At 44.5% G+C, this 22139-nt stretch overlaps 2 protein-coding genes across 4 annotated transcripts in view; one reads left to right on the plus strand and one right to left on the minus strand.

The window, feature by feature from the left end:
* fbn2b (fibrillin 2b) overlaps nt 1-5424 on the plus strand; it is a 62401-nt gene extending 56977 nt beyond the window's left edge. For 2 of the 3 annotated variants that reach the window (XM_019351879.2, XM_025903033.1), the window contains exons 59-64: nt 399-515; nt 631-759; nt 908-1027; nt 2002-2233; nt 2338-2491; nt 2583-2960. In XM_019351879.2, the coding sequence (XP_019207424.1) occupies nt 399-515; nt 631-759; nt 908-1027; nt 2002-2233; nt 2338-2491; nt 2583-2960 (1130 nt within the window). Of the gene's footprint in view, nt 1-398; nt 516-630; nt 760-907; nt 1028-2001; nt 2234-2337; nt 2492-2582 lie in introns of all 3 variants that reach the window. The other variant, XM_025903032.1, reaches the window with a different exon arrangement.
* Nucleotides 5425-8318: 2894 nt separating this feature from the next.
* ctxn1 (cortexin 1) lies at nt 8319-22003 on the minus strand. The gene is made up of 2 exons (XM_013267828.3): nt 21850-22003; nt 8319-10776 (listed from the first exon to the last, which is right to left on the minus strand). The coding sequence occupies exon 2, from the start codon at nt 9781-9783 to the stop codon at nt 9403-9405; it is 381 nt and encodes a 126-aa protein (XP_013123282.1). The 5' UTR covers nt 9784-10776; nt 21850-22003; the 3' UTR covers nt 8319-9402.
* Between the last annotated feature and the right edge of the window lie 136 nt (nt 22004-22139).

Below are 22139 nucleotides of genomic sequence, written 5' to 3' on the forward strand. Positions count from 1 at the left end.
GCTTCTGTGTTCTGTGAAAGTGTGAGCTGTGCCCCCCTGGTGAGCAATCACAGTACTGCATCATTGACAATAAACACAGATAGTTATTCAATTTGTAAACAACTGATTACAATTTAATAACCCCGAAATGTTCCTGACTAAATATTTAAATTATATTTAAGATGTATTTGTGACTGTATCAGCTCACTGACAGGAAATAGTTCAAACCTAAACAAACACATCAATAATGTATCAAATGATGAAATGTATGAAAACTCAGATCTGGTTTAGCAGAGTTGTAATTTAATGTTTCACTGGTTCTCCAAATGTTTCCTGATTTCAAATTGGGCTGCAGATTCTTAGATTATGGAAAAAGCTTTTCCAACAGCTGTGATTTCATTCCTCTCTGCTCTCTGAAGATCTGGACGAGTGCGCGACCAAGCAGCACAACTGCCAGTTCCTCTGTGTTAACACCATTGGGGGCTTCACCTGTAAGTGCCCCGCTGGCTTCTCTCAGCACCAGACTGCCTGCATTGGTGAGTGCAAAAGAAAAAGAAAACCAGATCGACCTGAAACTGGTTAAATATGAGATGTTTTTACAGTTCGTGGGTGCAGAAACACTTTTTTAATCGGTTTCTCAAATTTTGCCAGACAACAACGAGTGCACCGCTCAGAACAGCGTGTGTGGTTCCCGGGCCTCTTGTGTCAACACGCCTGGGAGCTTCAACTGTGAATGCTCCAAAGGTTTCTCCTTGGACACAACGGGCTTTGAGTGTGAAGGTAAGCAGGCGTGATATCCTTTACAGTTAGAGGTCAACGAGAAACGAGTGTTTCTGCTGACATGTTTGTGATCAGGCTGCAGAGCGGGGTCCAAAATTGTTCTTCCACTGATTTTTGTCACTAAGTGAGAAGTTTTCATGTTTTTCAGATGTGGATGAATGTAGCAGCAACCACCGCTGTCAGCATGGCTGCCAGAACATGCTGGGAGGTTACCGCTGCGGCTGCCCTCAGGGCTACGTCCAGCACTACCAGTGGAACCAGTGTGTGGGTGAGTACCTTAACACAGAGTCTGTGAGGTTCTTGTTCAGGGCAGCAAGCAGTACAGAGACCAGAATAGAGGAGCTAGTGATTCTAGTAGGTAAGCGAGACATTTTCTAGTTTTATAATGAAACTATAGATTCATATTTATAATAATAAGACAAGCTGGAGCAAAAAATGAGATATAGATAATACAGAAATATCTGGATGTTTGAGAGCTCTGTGTGCTATAAAGTATGGACGAATTGTCACATATCTTTATGTATTTTGTAATAAGTGTTGTCATAATCAAACTATTCAATTCAACTTTATTTATACAGCGCCAAATCACAACAACAGTCGCCTCACGTACTTTATATTATAAGGTAGACCCTACAATAATACAGAGACACCCCAACAATCAAGTGACCCCCTATGAACCAGCGCTCGGGGACAGTGGGAAGGAAAAACTCCCTTTTAACAGGAAGAAATGTCAGGCAGGACCAGGCTCAGGGAGGGGCGGGGCCATCTGCTGCCACAGATAAATACATTTCCTTTTTTTCTATTAGTGTCTGTACGGGCTTTTAGTGTAACACAGATTGTAACATTTCAATGTTTTCTGCATCCTTTACTGTTCATTCATTGATAAACAATAGAAATGTTTTAATACACACTTACCAGCCACTTTATTAGGCATATCTTGTCAATACCCGGTTGGACCTGCTTTAAGTCTTCATGACACAGATTCAGTGTCTTCTGACAGCTCTCTGTCAACCCTAGGAATCCTAGTAGTTTCTGAAACACCAGCCTGTCTGCCTCCAACAAACATACACCCTTTTCCCCCAGATTGGACTTTTGTACATGTTTACATGCCTAAATGCTTCAGGTTGCTACCATGTAACTAGCTGGTGAGATATCTGTATTAACTAGCAGTTCAGCTGGTATATCTAAGGTGGTCAGCGAGTGTATAAGAAGTTAAAAACTTCCTCTCGTCTTTCACTGCAGATGAGAACGAGTGTCAGGGAGCGTCGGTTTGCGGCTCGGCCTCCTGCTACAACACGCTGGGTAGCTACAAGTGTGTGTGTCCCTCTGGCTTTGACTTTGATCAGGGTGTCGGTGGCTGCCAAGATGTGAATGAGTGCACCACGTCCACAAACCCCTGCATCTATGGCTGCTCCAATACTGATGGAGGCTACCTGTGTGGCTGTCCTGGAGGTTTCTACAGAGCAGGACAGGGGTGAGGGGTCACATTGCACCAAAACATTTTTCGTGATGCTGATTGTGAAATGAATTTTCTCTGTGCACACGCTGAACTTGGCTGATATGCTCGTCTCCACCCAGTCACTGCATAACCGGCTCAGGTTTCCCGGGCCAGTACGTAGAGGGTGAGGATGAAGACAGCCTGTCTCCCGAGGCCTGCTACGAATGTAAGATCAACGGAGGAGGAAAGAATGGACGACACAAGCGCGATGCTGATGAAAATGAGCTCAGTCAGGTATATTCGTTAGCTCCTTCTGGTTTCAGGTTGAACTTTTTTAGATTATGAGAATTGACAGCCATCCTCTGTATCCTCGTTCCCCCCGCAGGAACCAGCAGTCAGCATGGCCAGTGTGGACACGCAGGCCTCTATCCCTGTTAACATCTCTCTGGCCTCCTTGCTCAACAAGGAGCCTCTACTCGAGCTTCTGCCCGCCCTGCAGCCCCTGGAGCACCACGTCCGTTATGTCATAACCCACGGCAACGCCGATGAACATTTCCGCCTGCTGGAACGCCGCGACGGAAAGAGCGTGCTCCGACTCGGCAAGAAGCCGCCTCCACCTGGATCTTACCGGTTGGAGATTGCCAGCCTTCGGCTGTTTGGGCCCCGAAAACTGCACCAACTAGAAAAGCAGCATGACATTGACTACCTACAAGGGGAAATAGGTGACGCCCTGCGCATCAAGCTCCACATCCACCTGCACTGAGCTCAGAGTGCCACCCTGCTCTGGACTGATCTCTAAAGCCTTTTAACCTTTTATCCAGTAACTCCTACACAGAGTCCCCCTACAGGACCACCACACCAACAGGGGGAAATCGAGGGCTACGAAAGACTGAGTCAGCTCTACCACCACTTTGTTAATGTTCAAATTATTCTGTGTTCTTGTTTTGTGTTTTTGTTCTTTTTGTTTTCCCCTCCACTCCTACCCGACCCAGCGCTCGTTCTCCACCCAGAGAACCAGCGGAGGCGACGCAGAGAGGTGTCTTTGTGCTTGGACCACGCCCACCTCCACCCAAACAAGAGCAGACAGGAAGCTCACGAGTCCATGAAGCACTTTTGTAGATGAGACAAAACAACAAAGCTTTAATTAGAAGTGAAGTGCTGAGAACTGTCTTTAGACGAGTATTTAAATCACAGGCAGCATCTACAGATGTCATTGTGTTTAGTAGCATCGAGAAAAATAGAGTTTAAGGTTCAAGATAAGGGTGCCACCATGGTCTAAGAACAAGCTCACTTCTCTGTCATCTTGGGCCCCTTACATATCCTAGTAAGTCATTTAATGTATTTTTGCTGTTCAGAAACACAAAGGACTGCATCGTATACACAGCATTTCAGGTTGATTCGCTCTCTGTTTGATATCCGGATGCCAACGAGTCTTTTTCAGAAAACAGCAAGTTCTCCTCTCGTGTGACTGATGTTGGTCCTGCGTGTTTGCGTGTGCGTGTTGTCACGTTTGGTTACCTCAGTACTTCTCAACACCATGCTGTGATGCTAACTTTAAAACAAAAGAGGGTGCTAATGTCCCTCAGCATCCATCGTGAGCAGGGAATACAGCAGCGAGTAGCTCGGAGACTTTAAAGAAGATAGATCAGGTCACGATCAGGTATTTAAGCTTTCAGTGATTTTGACTTCACTGATTCAGGACCTGTGAGCCTTCATGTAATCAACAGTCTTCCTACCAGTGTTGGCTGTCGGAGCCTTGTAGCTTCTTTACTACAGTCACACATTTAATGACAATAAGCTGACTTTATCTGCCTTCTTTGGCTTTACCGTGAGCTCGGTGTCTGAGGACTGAGCCTTAGACATTCACTGCAGCCCCGAGGACACAGATGTCCATTTCACTCGAACTCGAGAGCATCTGTTGAATTCACCAAACGGGCGTCGCGCGCCCGCCTTCTTGCACGCTCTACACAGACGGCACCGTCCAAAGCAAACGGAGTATCTCCAGAAGCCAGAACCATCTCCTGCCGCGTGGGATGTCGTACCAACCCCATTCTCCCGACACTTCCCAGAATTCATGTGTGAAAACAGCTGAAGGGACATACACGTGAATGCAGTAGCAGCCTCAAAGGTACATGACATGTTAAACTGTAACTAACAGCAGTGCTTTACAGAGTAAGGGCTTGCACATTAGAACGCAAAACCTCACAAAAACAAGAATATGCTTCAGGTCATACGTCCTTTGTCATGATTTTTTTCCTCCTGAGGGGAAAAAAGGTGCTACATGATACCCAACGCTGTAGAAGAAGCGCAGTCTTTTTTTCTTTCTTTTTTTTTTTTTTTTTACCAGGTTTTATTGCTGTTGTCTCCGTCTTTTGTCTCAGTGCTGATAAACCAATATTATTATTATTATTAAACTTGCTTCTTGAAGATTTAATTGTATATTTTTAAGTGAAATGTAGATTTTTTTTTTAAAATGTCACAGCTGCCAGGCCAAATAGTCACAGATTGAAAGCTTTTAAGTGTTGTTGGCTGTTTTGAATCCAAACCAAAAGCGAGCATGTGCTTGGTCATCCCTGACTGACGTGTTCAGGCAGTCAGATCAGTCTTTGAGATAATCAGGAGCTATCTTTTATCACAACAAGTAGGGAAGCTTACACTGTGTGTACAACGATCGAGGCCAACATGCCAACCATGCTCGGACCTGTGGTGCTAAATGCTAATCCTTCTCTTTGAACACTTGAGGTATTTCATCGAAGACGACGTTTATAACACATAACCATGTTCTAACCTGGGAACCTTTGTATACTTTGTATCTTTATTCTCATTTTGTAATTTTTGTTGTTTTTTTAAAACTTGCCACTATGTTTTATTTTTTGAAAGGGCACCGTGTTGCCTGTGCTTACTGTATCTCAGCTTCAGCGTCAGACTTGAATATCGTCATCATCGTCGAGGTATCGTGTGCTTAACGAAAGCAGCATTCGTCACACCTGTTGATCCCACAGTTTAACTGAAAGCTGATATGACAATCATCCAGTCACACAGCATCTACAAGATGAGGATCACGTAATAAAGCGGCCATCGCGGGACATCCTGTGACATCATCTCTGAAAACCAAAGATTTATGACACCAAACGGCAGTCTGTAAAACTTAGAGTCATTCATATTATATTGTAAACCTTTGTCCACTGACATAAATGGCAATAAAGTATTGTGGGTTATATTTTTAAGTTGTGTATTCTTGGCACTGTGTCTTTGTGGAGAACACATACGATAGAGGCATGAGGAGGTGTGACAGGTGGGTGCTGTGGCGTGTCCAGCGGGGTGGCCTGGGGGGGCACAGGCCACCCCCCCAACCAGACTGGCCACCCCAGGTGCCACCCCGAAGCCAAAACAATAAAATCCAATGAAATATCAAATGTACGATTATGTTTTCACAGTGAAGCTCAGATATCCGAGTGTAAGTGAATGCAGCATCGGCTTCTGCGCTATTAGCATCATGTTAGCAAAGGTAGGAGAGCCAAGCACGAAAGACAGCACCACAGAAAACAGTTTTTCGGCGAAAGATTAACAGTTTAACATAGCTGGACTGGCCATCGAGCATGGCGGAGCTTCCACGGCGGCTAGCAGGTGGATGAGGGAAGGGTAGGCAGGAGGAGGAGAGACCCGAAGCAGCCGCTGGTCCGAGTGTCAGGTGAACTGAACTTCAGGTAAGAAGTTATGACCTGCAGTCTATCCGGGTCAGATATAAACCAAGTTTAGGTGGAGTTTATTTTCGTTGTGCTGACTTTTTACAGTCAGTTACAATAACTCGTACTGCGTACTAGCTAGCATGACGGAGTTTATATACAGCTGGGTGGGTGCTGTGATGTTACTGATAGTGAACTTTATTCATAAGGTTAGTTAGTAGAGTTGCCAACAGCTCCTTAAAAAAGGGAATGGTCCCTCATTCAGAGACAATATTACAGGTTTTGTATTGAGCTGAGAAGAGACGCAGTTTGTCCCGAACTTAAGCTAGAATGGAAAAGACACAAAGCTGGAGTTATTCTGTGTTTACACTGCACAGCTGCCTCTTCTTCTCTCATTCTCTCCCCCTCCCTCTCCTGTTGCTACTTCAATCATGAGACTGATCAATGATCAGCTGATCGGCTTTTCTGTCTTGTTTGTTTATCGCCCACTTTGCCAGAAAGAGGAAACCAGCGGATGTCGCGCTAAACAACAGCAGCACCTTTAAGCTTGATCAGCTGTTAGAATTTATTTAATATTAATTTCTAGTATTAGCTGATGTTTGCTGGAGCCACAGCTGTAAAAGCTGCTGGTCATGATGTCAGTTTGGATATGTGGTGAGAGGAAACATGAAGATGAAACCAGGAGATGTCCTTACTGAATCATCAGAGCTGAACAGGTGATGGAGAAACAGGTTTACCTTTTAGGTCACATGAATGAGTTGAAGGGAAGTTATGAGCTGTTTCTGAGAGACAAATAACACCAGGATCCTTTTCTAAGTAGCTGACAGCTGGTAACTGTGCAGGGGCGGGTCTAGCAAAGTTATGCCAGGGTGCCAGGCAGGGCATTAACAGGGAAAGGGGGGCACAAAGAAATACTTTTCTTACTTATTCTCATTTAAAATATCTAGCTTTTATTAAATAATTATCTGAATCTTGCGAACAAAGTTTTTATCTGATGTAAAATCGATAGAAATCATACACATACCAACAAGACCGTGTACATCACTGTCACAACAGCATTTGTTTTCATTCAAAGGCTTTATGGCTTTAATACCTGGTGGGCCGGTCTCTGGTCAAAATGCCCAATTTTTTGTCCCAGTCCAGCCCTGCAGGTTAATACTGGCAGTGTCACCATACCAGCTGACTGTATTTCATCATCAGCCAGTGTTGTTCTTTATACATCAATATTACCAAAGTTTACCATAAGGCAGCATAGAAAGTATTTACTTGCTTTCAGGTTTCATTCAAATGTTAGTCTTTTCATTTGTTTCCCCACTTTTTCCCTGTTTCAAAATCAAACACCAGTTTGTGAGAAGATTATCTTCCTATTAAAAAAAGAAGATAAAGTTTTGCATTGGCTAATTTGCCAATTGTATGTTAAAAATGTTTGTATTTTAATATTCAAAAATGTTTGTGCCCAAAACATATGTGCACTATATGTCAGTAAAAATACTATGCAAATATTGCTGTCCTTGAATGCTGAGCAAACACTGACAAAGCACTGATTGTATCTCTTGTACTTCATCAACACAGTATCTAAAAACTTTGCACCGTAGTGGTTAAAACCTCATTCTAATAAGAGTCAAAAGCAAATTCAGTTATTAGGTTTACAGGGTTATTGAATGATGGTTAACTGTTGGTAGAATTTTTTTTAACATTATCTGCCAATTACATCTGCCACCCTTCTCCAAATCTGTGCCCCTACCTGGCCCCCCCCAACAAAAATTTTCTAGACACGCCACTGGGTGGGTGAGCTAACATCAGTGATCTGCTCCGACCCCCGTCGTGTTTATGATGGCGACGGACAGGCTGACAGATGAAGTCAGGCAGGAGTGTCCGTGGACTGATCTGTAGTGAGAGGTGGGGGTATGCTCTGGGGAGAAGAGGAATGAAAGCCGAATGCATGCGTGTAACAAGGTGGAAGCAGGAGGAGTTCAAATACCTGGAGGTCAGCTATCTGACACTGCACGAGAGAGGTGAAGGCAGGGTGGACCGGGTGGAGATGAGTGTGTGGGGTTTGGAGACAAGGTTAGAGAGGCTGAGAGGGTTCGGACGTGTCCAGAGGAGGGACAGTGCAAATACTGGACAAAGGACACTGCATGTGGAGGAAAAGAGGAAGGCCACAGAAGAGGGTCATGATGTAGTAAGAACATGCAGAGATCATTAGCTGGGGCAAGAAGAAGACACTATATTTATTATCTACACTTCAGAATAATACATTTTTTAAAAGGTCCAGTGGGCCTCGGTGCATGAAACAGCTGCTTATCTCCTCTCCTTTTAAGGCCTCCTTTCCTTTAAGCCAGCTTTCCTCTGATTGGCTGCTCCTCGTAAACAGAAGATTTAAAGGAGCAGATTCTGTGTAAATGCCCACACTAGCAAAGGTGACACCAGGAGACTTTAACTAGCAGTCCTTTTATTTCATTTCAAACATGAACAACATGGACTACACACACAGTCCAGCATCAGTGGAAGTTATATAAGAGTAATCGAAGAAGAAAATCATATTGTTTTTCACTGTTTCACTCCAGCGTATCAAAAACAAAGCATATAGTCAGAAAAATATTGAATTACAAAACTCAAAAAAGCAAAGTGTTTTCCTTTGCCTCCTAAGACTGGGCTGCAGGACTAGCTCAAAAATCTAGAGTCTAAAGGTTGACACAGTAAGAGGAAGAGAGAAAAGGATAGCAAAAAGGAGACTCCAAAACCTGAGTCGAGAATAGAAAAATAAAGCTTTGTTTCGCCTAAAGGTTGCCGTTTGCCTCATCAACACGCTCAGCAGGCTGACTACAGCAAAGGACACGACCGGCTAACAGAAACTCTACTCGCAGTAATACGGGATTATATAGTTTCAGTATGGCTTCTCAGTTACAGACACAGAAACACACAAAACATACACAGACAAGATTTTTATAGCGCCACAAACGACCTGCTTGGGCCTTAAAAGCATCTGGAACTGTTCGGTGTAAGGACTCAGAATAAGCACGATAAAGGTGAGTGTTTGTGCTCAAAGGTCAGACGCTTCGTGACGGGCTTCGGTTCATTAAAGGGGCATCTGCTTAAATGTAAACTCCTTCAGCTAAGCTCTGGCTGTGTTTACGCACGTGGAGTGGGTTTAAAAAAAAAAAAATCTAGCTTTGAGGTTAGTTGTGAGTGAATATTTCCCAAATCCTATTAAGCTAGCCCTAAAGTGATGCTGTGGCCTGGGTAGCATGTTTCCACGGTTACAGTAGGTCTGGTTAAGGCAGCTGTGCGTCGAGCGCTTGGCTTGCAGGGCGAGCCTCGTGTCGAACCACAGTCGTTATGGTTACCTATGGTCCTGCAGCCGCGTATTTACACCAGTACACGATGACAGTGACACAGTATAAACTTCCTGCAATAGTTGACGTCCTTCTTAAGCAGTGCAGTCACAATGTTGTCCCTCTAAACCAGTCCGTGCTTTAAAACAGTCTCTGTGTGCAATGACACGCTCCCCTGCGCCCCCTACACCAGTGCATAATCAAACTGACCCCTCTCCAGCCCCTCCTTGTGGTCAGTCCAGGATGATGCAGGCATGCGGCTGTAGGGGTCCAGAAGGATCCTGAAGCATCTGACCAGCAGGAAGACCAAGAAGAGCATGAGGAGGCCTACAAAGGCTAAAGCGGTGCGCTGCTCCGTGTCCACCCCGACCAAGGCCAGAGGTGGGCTGCTGCTGCCGCCGCCATGATTGCCGGTGAGGGAGGAGCTGGCTGGGGACAGCAGCAACTCGTAGTCAAGTGTGGGCACATCGTTCATCCTCCACGGGGCCCGAAGACAGGGCTTACACACTGACTGGATGGTTGGTGTGTTGGGTGGAGGTGCGGAGAAGGAAGGGAAGGCGTTCATTTAGGAAATGTTGAAAGTTTTTATATTGCAGACCCTGTTTATTTTTAAGAATAGTTACCGAGCGAGAGGACCGCAGAGCGCGAGTGTCTACGACGAGCGCATTCCCATGGTCGCCACTTTATTGGATCAAATGTAGGCCAGTCAGAGTGACATGACCCAGACAGCTTTGACTCTCATGTGTTCTGACAGTGTGTCAAACACACACACACACTTTTCAATTAACAAGGACTATTTTTTGTGTAACACATTTGCCTAAAAAGTCTAATGACGCTCAGCCGCTTTCCTATTTCAGCGCCTGCCCTCCGGCGGTCATGCTTTTAGTGTATTTATCGGAGCCACACCAGCTCTCATTCTCACTCTGTCTCACAGAGCAGACAGGACGTGACACCGCCTCCCGCTAACGCAAACGTCACTGATGGCGGTCAAGGTCAGCGTGCTCTGAGGGAGTTAATAGCGCGCAGATGGACTTCTAACACCAAGCTGGGTTCAGCTGTTTCAGCGCGTGTCTTTGTGTTGTGACACTAAAGTGAAACGCAGACACGAGCGGCGCACTATTTAAAGCACCTGCAGAGGCCGGCAGCCCGGTGTGTGCGCGTCTGTGTGGGCACATGTGTGGCTGTTTGTATGGAGCTAATCAGATTGGGAGGTCAGCTGCTCAGTGGCCCTGAATATAAAACAATGCATAACCTTTCCTGACGCTGTCTGCTAAATGCTAAGTTTTCCCTTCGACCGGCTGGAGCGTGATAAGTGGGTCAGAGCTGTCAAACGCTGAAGCCAGTCCTTTCCGGCGAAAAACGCCCTTCTTGACAAGCAGAGAAGCAGCGAGAGGTAGAAAATGTTTATCTGATGCGTTAGGCTGTCGGTCACAAATGAAGAGTGTCTTCATTCAGATGCAGATTGGCAGAATCTTTTTATGGGATCGTTCCACTCCTCGGCCGACACGAAGCGGACCAAGTGTCGTGAGATTGTCCGGATGAGCAACCACTCCCACACCTGAAAGAAACGCCAAAGAAAGCCAGCTGGTTAGAAAATTGCCCCTTGTCCCTAGTATGCCTAAAATCATGACATTCAAATTCAAATTTGCACCATCGTTCCAATAGGATGCACCGTTTTTAATGTGAAGCATAACAAGAAGATGAAGTCATTTTCCCCACAATGTGATTATTACAACCTCGTGCTTAATAAGCAGCAGTGACAGTGATATAAACCATCTGTGAGGAGAACACAGCACCAGCATCCCTATAATGACTCTCAATTAGGACTCCGATTATGCTGCCATTACAGCCACATTAGCAGTAATGAATGCACGATTATAAACACCGATACCACGCTGCCTCGCCCATATTTGTCGGTGCACTGTTACACCAGGACTTACATTCACTCGCTCACATGATTGAAGGAAAGACAATGTGCTGAGGAGCCTCATTAATAATCTAAAATCTCCTGCGGCCGACCAGGTTTCAAATCATTGAGGAAAGATGATACAAAAGCATTTTTACCTGCTCACCTGTCTGATGGGTGGTGGCTGCGCTATTCGCTTAAATAAACATGATACCAAGAGAGGAGGGGTCGCATGTGGGTATAAGAAAGAGCAGTGAGAGGGAGAGATGGGTGAAAAAGAAGGAAAATTGAAAGTGTCATTTAAGGGGAAATTAGTGCAGGGATTAAGAATTGTGCATTTATTAATGATTCGCAGCAGCCCTGCACAGAGCATTAATGCTGCGTTAAATAAGAAGAAAAACAAGCGAGCGACTCTGTACAGGGAGTCAAACAGGAGTGTAGCAGGAGAGAAAGATGGATGAACAGAGCAGGAGTTCCTGTGGCGAACAGGCAGCAGTACAGAGGAGAGGTTTGCTGGCACAGACTGGACTGACTCTCCTCTGCGTGACCATGGCAGAATGCCTTTGCCGTCCGGCACACTCTCTGCGTGTCGGGTTCAGTTCAAAGGTTTGCTATCTGCTGCTTCATCAGCCGGTGTCTCCAGGGTGCCTGCTGCCCCAGACCGGCAGCAGGATGACACACTCGGGAGGCGCTCACGCTGTGATTGAACGTGCACGTCTGTGCGTGTACAACATAGACCTGCTGCGCACGAGCTGGTAGCTCCAGATTTTTGGCCTTTGAGTGATGTGATCAGCAAAAGTCCTGAAATAGGCCCGAAAACCTTGAAACCAATTTCAAAGACGATGACGATGTGAACGGACGGCGTCACACATCTGAAACGCAGAAGCTTTGAAATTGTTGTTACAGTTTTGCAAACGTTGGAACTGGTTTATAATCCTGATGCAGGCTCGATCATCCAGGCAAGGAAATCCCCAAACATCGATTCTGTTCATCTGGACGTCTTCAGTGTTTCGTAGGAGAAAAGCTACGTTCACAGAATCAACGTGTTTCGATATTCATAACAAAACTTGACCTCTCAGAGCAACAACCGTGGGGCTGTTGCACAGACTGCTGTCTAAACTGAAAAGACTCATTTCAAAGCTTGTGATATCGGGGTGCAGTGGGGCTGTAGTTCTATAATGTATTTATAACATACAGCATTTATATATCAAACACGCAGCAGCAGAGAATTTCCAGCAGCATGATGACCTTCGACCATCACGACCAGCTGGAATACACTCAAAAAAATGATTATTTGCCCTCATAAACATGAAGCAATCATTCTGAGCAAAATGTTACTGAAATATATAAAATCAAAGGTTGATTGAGTCAAATAATTAATCTTTAAGGTAAACATGCTTGATACATTCAGCTTACATCAAGTACATTTTATTGGATACAATTCCATTTTACTTTGTTTACAATAGAAATGTTTTTCAGTACAAGTTTCTTAAAGTCAACATTTTGGGCTTGAACATGTTTTTGAGTGTAATTTATTGTTCTTAAATAACTAGACAGCTGTTAGTAGAGACTGATTTTCATCATAGATATAATAACATGACCTGTTAATGACATAAATAACACGTTTTTGGTACGAAGTCTTGGTAAAGCATATTATTGTAGCTTTAGTAGAAACAGGTGAGATTCAAGGTGAATGTAACAAGTAAATAAATAGCAGACAAACATCAGTGTGAATAACGTCAGTGACTAAAGAATGTAGGCAAACACAAAACTGCTGCAGTTCCACTAATGGCCGCTTGAGACTCTGAAAGCAAGTCAACCCCGACAGACTTTAACCAGCTAACATGACCAACATGTTCTGATGAGGTCAAATATGTTTAGTGTCCTCTAAGCTTACGTTTCCTGTAATAATAACTGTACAGGGGCATAACTCACTGCTGCCTCTGAGTAGTTTTCTATACAATAATCTGACAGTTTGGCTTCCTGTATGGCAAACTGCACTAACAGTCTGGTCTGTGCTCAGTGTTAAACTGCAGCACTGTTAGCACAGATCAGCAGGTACCAGCGCTGTAGCTATCCAAGCATGCTAACGTTAGCTGATAGCTTAGCATTCCAGGCTCTCATCCAAAGCTAAAAGCTTAATACCAAAGTGAAGATGTCACAGCAGCTGGACTCCTGCCTTCATATTAAACTGCAGCAACAACAGGAGGCCTGGAAAAAGTCCAACATACAACCACAAATACACACGTGTATCATTCCTACTGCAGTTTAGGTACAAAAATATTTCCGTGCATATTGTACTGCGTGTATATAGTACAAGTTACCTTTGTATTTGATTCATTTTTGCACTTTTCAACAATTTTAGCATTTTTTGTTGTACCCTGTCTTTATTTTTTTGCAATTTTTATTGGTTTCTAATAAATTTCTAATGGACTTTTTCTTCCTCAGCCTTGTGCTGCTGTAATTCTTGAATTTCCCCAGTGAAAGATTAATAAAGTCTATTTATCAAAGGCATGTAAACTCTTACTTTAAACCTACAACGTGTATGCATGTAACCTCTTCATCTGATTCTAATCACTCTGTAATTATTTGGTGGCAGCTTTTGTCCAACATCTCTCAGTAACTCGTCAGGTGATGATGAATAGACCGTAAGAGAGAGCATATGAACTATAAGAGGAGACAGAAAAAGAATTTATTGTATTTGAAATAGTGAAATGTATCATATCAGACAGCAGGTATCCGACTGCTCCTACGGTATATTGATTTATTCAAGCAATGAGCTGGACTCTGAATAGCCGTGAGTGTAAAACATACAGGATACAGAAAAGTCGATTTTTTTGGCCACATATTGTATATAAGGTTTCACAGAGTCAGTGAGGCTGTGTGTGTGTGTGTGTGTGTGTGTGTGTGTGTGTGTGTGTGTGTGTGTGTGTGTGTGTGTGTGTGTGTGTGTGTGTGTGTGTGTGAGAATAAGTCATTGGGAGGTAGAGGGAGGACAGACAGAGATTGCTCAGCTTATTTTCCTCCTCGTTAAGTCTCACCCTCCATCACACACACACACACACACACACACACACACACACACACACACACACACACACGTCCATCAGCCTCGTCTCGCATTAGCTCTCGCCCACTCCATCTCTCCTCCAGGACACTTCCTCCGGGCAGTGACGAGACCCCTGAGATGAAGAGGAATGAAACGGACACTCTTCAGTCTTCGTCGAAAAGCCTTTAAACGCACACCTCTCTCACACGGACACACAAAGAGTGCACCAGCAAAAACAGACACTGCAACAGTGGGCAGACTCTTATTCTCTTTAGCACCACTCAGACATACACAGCATGCGTAGGATGAGGACACAGACAGACAGAGAGGGACGCTAGGGGGAAATATTTACAGCAAAACTATGACTTGTATAAAACTTGGAGTATTAGGTGACCACACCAATGGGGGTCTGCGTTAGTGTCTCCAGCCACCACATCATCAGCACTCTCTCTCTGTATAATGTGGCGATGGTGAAGATAAAAGCAGTTACTGTAGATTATTCATCTAAATACTAAACAAAGACAAAAATAGTTTCTTACATTTTTATAAAAGGTGGCGAAGCAGCTGAATGTTGAACCCAAGTTCATGTTTAGTATCACGTAAGAATTCATCATAACTTTTCATATACTGATCATATTTTTGTCTGTCTTTGGACAGCAAGGGGAAACCTGTTGAGCCTTTCTGTAAAAATGAATTAGAAATGACGATATTTTCTTTGCCCTGTGGTCTCCATCATCGTTTGGCCTCCGCTCTCCACCCACGATACCCACTCTCATGCAAATTTCACACCCAAACCGAGCATCGTCTTTTCAGCCAACACGAGTTGCGCAGACCACAACCGTCCTATCGCTTCATGTACACCGATAGCCAGCCGTGCAAGCCTCTAAAGGTTCAGTGCAGAGACAGCCTTGATTTGTCATTATTTATAGCCCGAGTAAAGCCACTCTCTAAAAGTAATTAGACTTTAGAAACAAAGAGAAAGGGAGGAAAGAGCAAGAGGGAGCAAAAGTGAGAGAGATGGTAAATGTTCCCAGCCACAGCCTGCTGGGAATTGAATTAACCCTTTCCAATTTGCTACTTATGAAGATAAAGTGGACCTGAAGAAAAGGCAAAGGGGAGCTGCGTGAGATCCACCAGCTCAGGTAGGCATCCCCACTCCATCAGTGTAGGAGTAATGCTGTTTCCAGGGCATCAGAAAACATATCTGCCCATAAACTGCACACACATATTCAAAGAGCTGGGGGCCCCTGTGGAAGCACTTTGGTAGCACTGATGAGAGATTGGTTTGGGGGATTTTTATATGTGTGTGACTGTCTCGCTTCATTGGTCGCCTAAGGGAGTTGACAATTGGCTAATGAGGACGACAGGGACCAGGTCACCTTGCATTGTGTACAACAACAAACGGACTTCAAAAAAAAAAATCCACCTTAACTAACTTGGACGCGTCTGGCTTGAACCTGGAGTTCACAGCGGCTCTGGTCTCTTGTACATGTGCAAGCATACTAACATTTAATGACCCGCACACGACTGTCTAACAGGTATTTTTAGCATTTGAACTGAGACAGCACAGAGCGCCTGTGCAGCCATCGCACTTTTTACTCTTGGCCAGCAGATAGCCCCTGTCATAATTGGGCTGGCAGACAGTCAGTGGCTACAGTAATGGTGATAAAGTCGGCCAATTAAATATTCCGCTGTTCCGACGCAGCCATTCATTCGGCTCTGTGGACACACTTGGACGTGTACGAGAAGGTGTGTATGTGTGTGTGAGGACAATGTGAGAGAGAGCCAGCGAGAGAGCATCCTGTTCTTTTACTGAGTGTACATGCAAATGAGACAGCAGTGCACTCAAGACTGCTGACCTTTGAAAACATAAAGGTAGATGCAAATAACAGAGCGCAACACACTTCATACTGAGGGACCTGTCAATCCACATAAACACACCCAGATACGTTTCCACGGGAAACTTTCTTGGTAGTGGTTCACGTAAAACCTTTGCTGTAGTGAACCAGGAGAAACAAGGGATGAAGAAACAGAGGCAAAGACAAATGGAGCTGCGCACAGACGAGGGAGCAAAGGGGCAAAAACAGGGCTGCTGTGATTCTCAACAGCAGCAATGCAGCTGAACAAATCCATCTTCAAAGCTACAATCTATCATTTTATCACAGCCCAGATGAGCACCAAGTTTCTTCTCTCTATCAGCATATTTAGGCCTTTTCAAGGTCACCCCTGCATCAACAGTGAAATAATGCAACATTCTCCATCACTGTTGATTCATTTTTTATTTTTAAAGACAAGCCTTCTGCTCTGCATGAGCACGATGAGGCTTAAATCCCCCCGAGAGGCTCGTGTGCTGTACACTGACCTGCGTGTTACTCCAAAAAAACCAAAGTGATTTAAAGCAGTGATTTTAGTACTTTGGTCAATGCTAGGTGATGTTGTTTCGGAGCTAGAGGAGACCATGCTCATAGAAGAGGTTAGTACCCGGCAGAGTTCTTGGACAGGCTGTCATTACCGTTAACCAATCAAGAAGCTGTATTATTTGTGATACAATCCAATTATAAATGCTGCAACAGAGACAAACACCAAAACACACAATTAAGAGCTGAAGTTCAATGACGCGAATTAGCTGAAGTGATGGTGGGCAGCAGCTAGCGCCTACAGCCACCTTCACACACACTTATCACTCAAAAGGTCCAATTCCTGCTAACTTACAATCCATCCATCCAACCATCCATTGTCTTAACTGCTTATCCTACTCAGGGACATGTTGGGGCTGGAGCCGCTGCTGTTGTCATCAGGCAAAACGCAATTTAAACAGTTAAGTTTAACAAAACATGCTCCATAGAAAAGTGAGGAAGGGGGAACCCGAGACTGATTTACACAACACCAAATCACAACAACAGTCGCCTCAAGGCGCTTTATACTGTAAGGTAGACCCTACAATAAACCCAACAATCATATGACCCCCTATGAGCAAGCACTTTGGCGACAGTGGGAAGGAAAAACTCCCTTTTAACAGGAAGAAACCTCCGGCAGAACCAGGCTCAGGGAGGGGCGGGGCCATCTGCTGCGACCGGTTGAGGTGAGAGAAGGAAGACAGGATAAAGACATGCTGTGGAAGAGAGACAGAGATTAATAACAGATATGATTCAGCAGAGAGTGAGTGAGGGAGGTGACTGAAGTCTAATGAGCTCGACTGTAAATGGGGTTTTTTATATACATATATACACACACGTATATACATACACACACACACACACACACACACACACACATATATGTGTATGTATGCACGCACGCACGCACGGGATTAACTATATATTAAAGAAAACTGCAAGTGGCAATTCTAGGACGTGCAAGGCCTAATAAGTTACTTTGTAACACAGTACATACTGTACAGATGGTTTATGTACAATATATGCATGTATAAATACCTTTAATGCATGAGGAAAAACACCTTAAAAGTGAACGCTCAGTAAATGCCACTGTTTTCAACTACAGTTTCTGAAATGACAGCCAGACATATATACAGCACTTTCCAGATTAGTGGGGAAAAGTAGATCTCCTTGTATTTTATGGACTGTTTCACTGTAATTAATTAAATTTAAATATTAAAACTCGAGAAATGTAAAATATCAGTCCTACAGGGAAAGAATAAAACAATAGGAAGATCATGAGATTTATTAGCTTAAAAATATATTCCCAACTTCGCGGTGTGTTTTCATGTGCTAATAAAAGGTGCTACACAGACAGACTTGAAATATCTGGCCATGATTTCAGAGCATAAAAGACCTTTGTTTGGGTATTAAGAGCATTACATGGTGTATTCACTGCTTTATTGCCTCCTCCATTGCTAAATAAGGTTACTGTAAAATAAATGTCATAGAAAATATTAGCAGCTATAAAAGTATTACTAAAAAAACCCCAGAAAGATTAAATGCACACACTCAGAGTGAATTTTATTTGACCAAGTCATGACTCTCTAAGCTATAAATGTCACTTTTTTTCCTATTTATGGAACCCTTGGGGGTTGACTCAAAGCAAAGAGAGTCCTGAGAACACGGCTACCTCACCGATGCAGGTGTGCTGACAGGACTCTCCTGTTCACCACCGCAGCTCTAATCAGGTCTAACCCATCCGTCCCACCAGTCAGTGTGAATAAATGTCAGCCCAATCATATCTGCCTAGATCCTATATTTAATTCACAAATCACAGACATGAAATATTCACACAATGATGAGGATGAAAGGAGACCAGTTCACAAGTTTGAGCATATCAGCAGTGGGTGGACAAAGGCTTGTGAGTGGGCTTCTTAAAACATTTTCTTATTAATTTAGAGAAAGGATAAGAGGATGAAGGAGAAGTCGAAGCACATACAGCAGCTCACCTTGAAAGACCTCACAGAGAGAGAGCTGGTGGTGAAGTGAGGAGTGTCAGACAAATGATGAGGAAAGAGAGAAGCAGAAAGGTGGCGGCGCTAATATCTATGATTGACGTCTGCATTCACACAGAGCAGAGGTGTGTAGCTAACAGGGAGCATGGGGGGGCAGATACATCTGCAGGTAAGAAATCTGAAGGAGGTGAAAGAAGGGAAAGCAAACAGATGAGATGGAAGGTGTGCGAGTGCATGTGAGGAGCAGTATGGAGATGTCAGCACTCTTAAAGCCAGAAGACAGCACTTTCCTCCCATCACACAGCCATTCTGTCAAGCCCACTGGGACAGAACAGAACCTGTGCCAGCCAGTCAGCCAGGCCCAGGGTGAAGGCCATATATTTTACATGCCCTGCCCACACGACACTCGCTCCAATCCAAGGTGGAAAAGGGCTGAGAGTCAGCATAAAGAAAGAAAACGGCATAAACTTTCTCCCAGACAGTAAAAGGAAACGACCCTGAATGTCAGAGTCCGGACGTAAAACAATACTTTTCAGTCAACGAGGGAATAAAACCTAGCGGCCCCCGCCCAACGCCGTGAAAGCAAAATATCAGGGTGAAATGTTCAGCAAATCTGGTCTGCCTTTAAAGAATAAGAGGAGTTTTAACTAGTGAGCAAAGTGCTGATTCAAACTGTGAAGCTGAAATAACTTTGCTCAGCAGGGTGCTGCACACGGCTCTGATCCCCGGAGACAAAAGAAGCCCCGAGCCGGAGTCCTCAGCACAGAAGAAGAGTCAAAGCAAAACCTCGGACATCTGCTGAAGTGAAGCTAGGCTGTCCAGCTGATTACCGAGCTGACAGTGGGCTGGGGTGTGGGGTCTTAAGCCTCCCAAGCCATAATACCTGGGGCAGAAGAAATGGCAGCTTATGTGCACAGTGTGGATCATGAGCCATCGGCAGAGTCACTCCAGTAAGTGAACTGGTCTCCCCTTGTATTTCCAGAGGAGTTAACAGAGTCGTGCGGGGGAGTTACGGTCAGTGCTTCGAGCTGAAGCAGAGCAAATAAATCCCAGAGTCAGATACAAAAGGCTGATAATGGGCTTGATGAATATTTGATGGCTGATCTTCAACGAGGAATCAAAGCCAGTCACGTCACTCTTACTGGTTAAGGTTGAAGACCTACAGTGACTTTGCTGCATCTCTATACTGACACACAAGTCATTTCTACCTTCCTGCTGATTTTGCAGAAGGGATGTTTATGACCCGCTGTGCTGTGGTGCTACATGACACACAGTTCAAATGAATCATGCTTAGTGTAACATACAGGTGATTCAGGTTCCTCATCTGCCACACGAAGAAGTCGTTTCAGGAGTGCATGAAATTAAAATGATGCAGCAAAGACACGAGAGCGACTTTGTCTCCTTATTCGGCTGATTTTAAACAACGTAATAAAGGAGCCACCTTGGTGAGCAGCGGAGAGTAAATGATATCAAAGCTAATAACAGTGACACAGTGAGACAGCTTTGTGGCACTAACGTGCTCCATGCTGTAGATCCTGACAGGCGAGGAAGATGGGCTTAAACCCACCTGGGTTCTCCCTTTTCTTTCCATCTCTCGATGTCATTACTCGATGACTGTCGCAGTCAGCATTACTACGCTCTGTTTTTATCTGAACTGGTAAGCTGAGAGTAGCCACAGACCATTATTTCTGATTAATTTGTCCCTTTTTTTTGGAAATTCCTCTTCATCCCAACTGAACTCTGCGTAGAAACTCACCTCTTCCAGGTAAAAATCGTACAGTTTGCCTGCATATTTAGTCTACATAGAGGAGGAGAAAGCAACTCATGGTACTCGATTGTCGTGTTTGCCTTGCATGAAGGTGCCTTGCAGTGCAGTGCAGTGGGATACCAATGGAGTGTTTAAGAAAAACAAAAACAAACCAACGTTTTTATGAAATATGTAACTATGCATTACAGCAGGATGTCTGTCTGTACTTTAGACAAATGAAGCTGTACTTTGCCTCACTGATATGCAGCCGCCAGCACAGTGTAGACACTGGAGCGAGTCTTTTTATTGGTTCTATTTTAAGCCAAGACAATTAAATAGCTCTCTTTTTGGGGTATCACTTACATTTTAATCTGAAAGCTCCAACCCGTCTCCAAAGCACCGAACCTCTCTGCTCAGCAATCACCATCAGATACCCAAACTTGGATTCCTGGTTACAGTTAGCAAGGCACGGTAAATTATTCAGCAGTTGTCACTGTAACATGAGACAATATGGATGGAAGAAGCCAAGGAGGCTGTGGAGCATCCAATGGCTGACACAGATTTATCCTTTGATAAGTTAACGAGACGGTGCAGGACAGGCCGAAACCCACACGTGACTCAAACTGCACGATGACTGCACAGAGCCGATCACAAACAGTGTGCAGATGGATGGATTTCAAATATACGAGCAAATAAAATTCACCATGAAACCAAAGTCTATTTTTATTCTGACCAACATTGAAATGACTCCAGTTCTGCCATTTGTGCAGGACGTATGCACCTGTGCCATCTTATTGTCCTACCTGGTGTCCTGCAGGGCATTCAGAGAGAAACAACAACAACAGCCCATGTCAGCAGGATAATTCAATCCATAGTTCCTGAAGGTGGCTTGCACGGGGCTATAAGCAGAGAATGAATTCTGTCTTTCAAGAGGAGGACAGTCAGATTAATTTCATGGTACACTGGGCCATAGGATTTTTTTTCAAGCATATCCAGGTAAGCAGGTCACATGGTTACTGATCTAACGTTACCTTCTTAAAACTGCAAAAACTGCGCTGCCTTGATAAACATTTTTACAACATTTCCAAAAGATAAAACAATCAGACGATAATGGGAAACGATGCAGCAGCGTCTGTCTGTGTTTTCAGTTTGGGTCGTCCGACCCCTCGATCTTCACCCCTATTTATTCCCAAACCTACAGGAGCATTTACTGCTGCTATTTGGCAGAAACACTGTGATCAGCTAATAGTGCTTTGGCAGGCTGGGGCTGAGCTCCAGGAGGACAGAGCATCTGTATCGAGAGGATAACTTGGAAAGTTTTGGCACAAATGGCAAACGGATCGTCTGCGGACTTTCGAACTTGCGAATATGGAGGCTCGAGCGACACTACGACACACGGCAGTCTCTTACGAAGGCGTCCGCGCTGAACATTTAAGCTGTGATTACTTAAATGATTGCTCCCTGCCTGCTGTTTTTCAGTCGCAGTCATTACTGAGCTGCGTGCTCGCAGATTTCTGCCCGTCATACGACACCAACCTGATTCAGGTGCGCAGTACGTGCGTCCGCTGCGTCCAGACAGCTGCAGCTACAAACTTTAGGATGTGCTCGGCTCTCCTCCTCCTGCACCTCCGCTTGTTCCTCCTCCTTCTTCTGCTGCTGAGAATCGCTTTGCTCCGAGACACGACTGGAAGCAGGCAGCGACTCTTTAAGCTCCCCACCCACTCCGGCCTCCCGCAGGGCGAGCAGCCAATCACAAATGTGGTCTCAGCACAATAATACAAAGACGATTCATACACGAGACAACTTTGTCATAAAGAAACACTTGA

The sequence above is a fragment of the Oreochromis niloticus genome, linkage group LG23 (genome assembly GCF_001858045.2).
Source record: "Oreochromis niloticus isolate F11D_XX linkage group LG23, O_niloticus_UMD_NMBU, whole genome shotgun sequence".
NCBI classification, from domain to species: Eukaryota; Metazoa; Chordata; class Actinopteri; order Cichliformes; family Cichlidae; genus Oreochromis; species Oreochromis niloticus.

Coding starts and splice junctions, on each gene's coding strand:
- ctxn1 (XM_013267828.3), bottom strand. CDS start 9,783: ATGAACGCCTTCCCTTCCTTCTCCGCACCTCCACCCAACACACCAACC.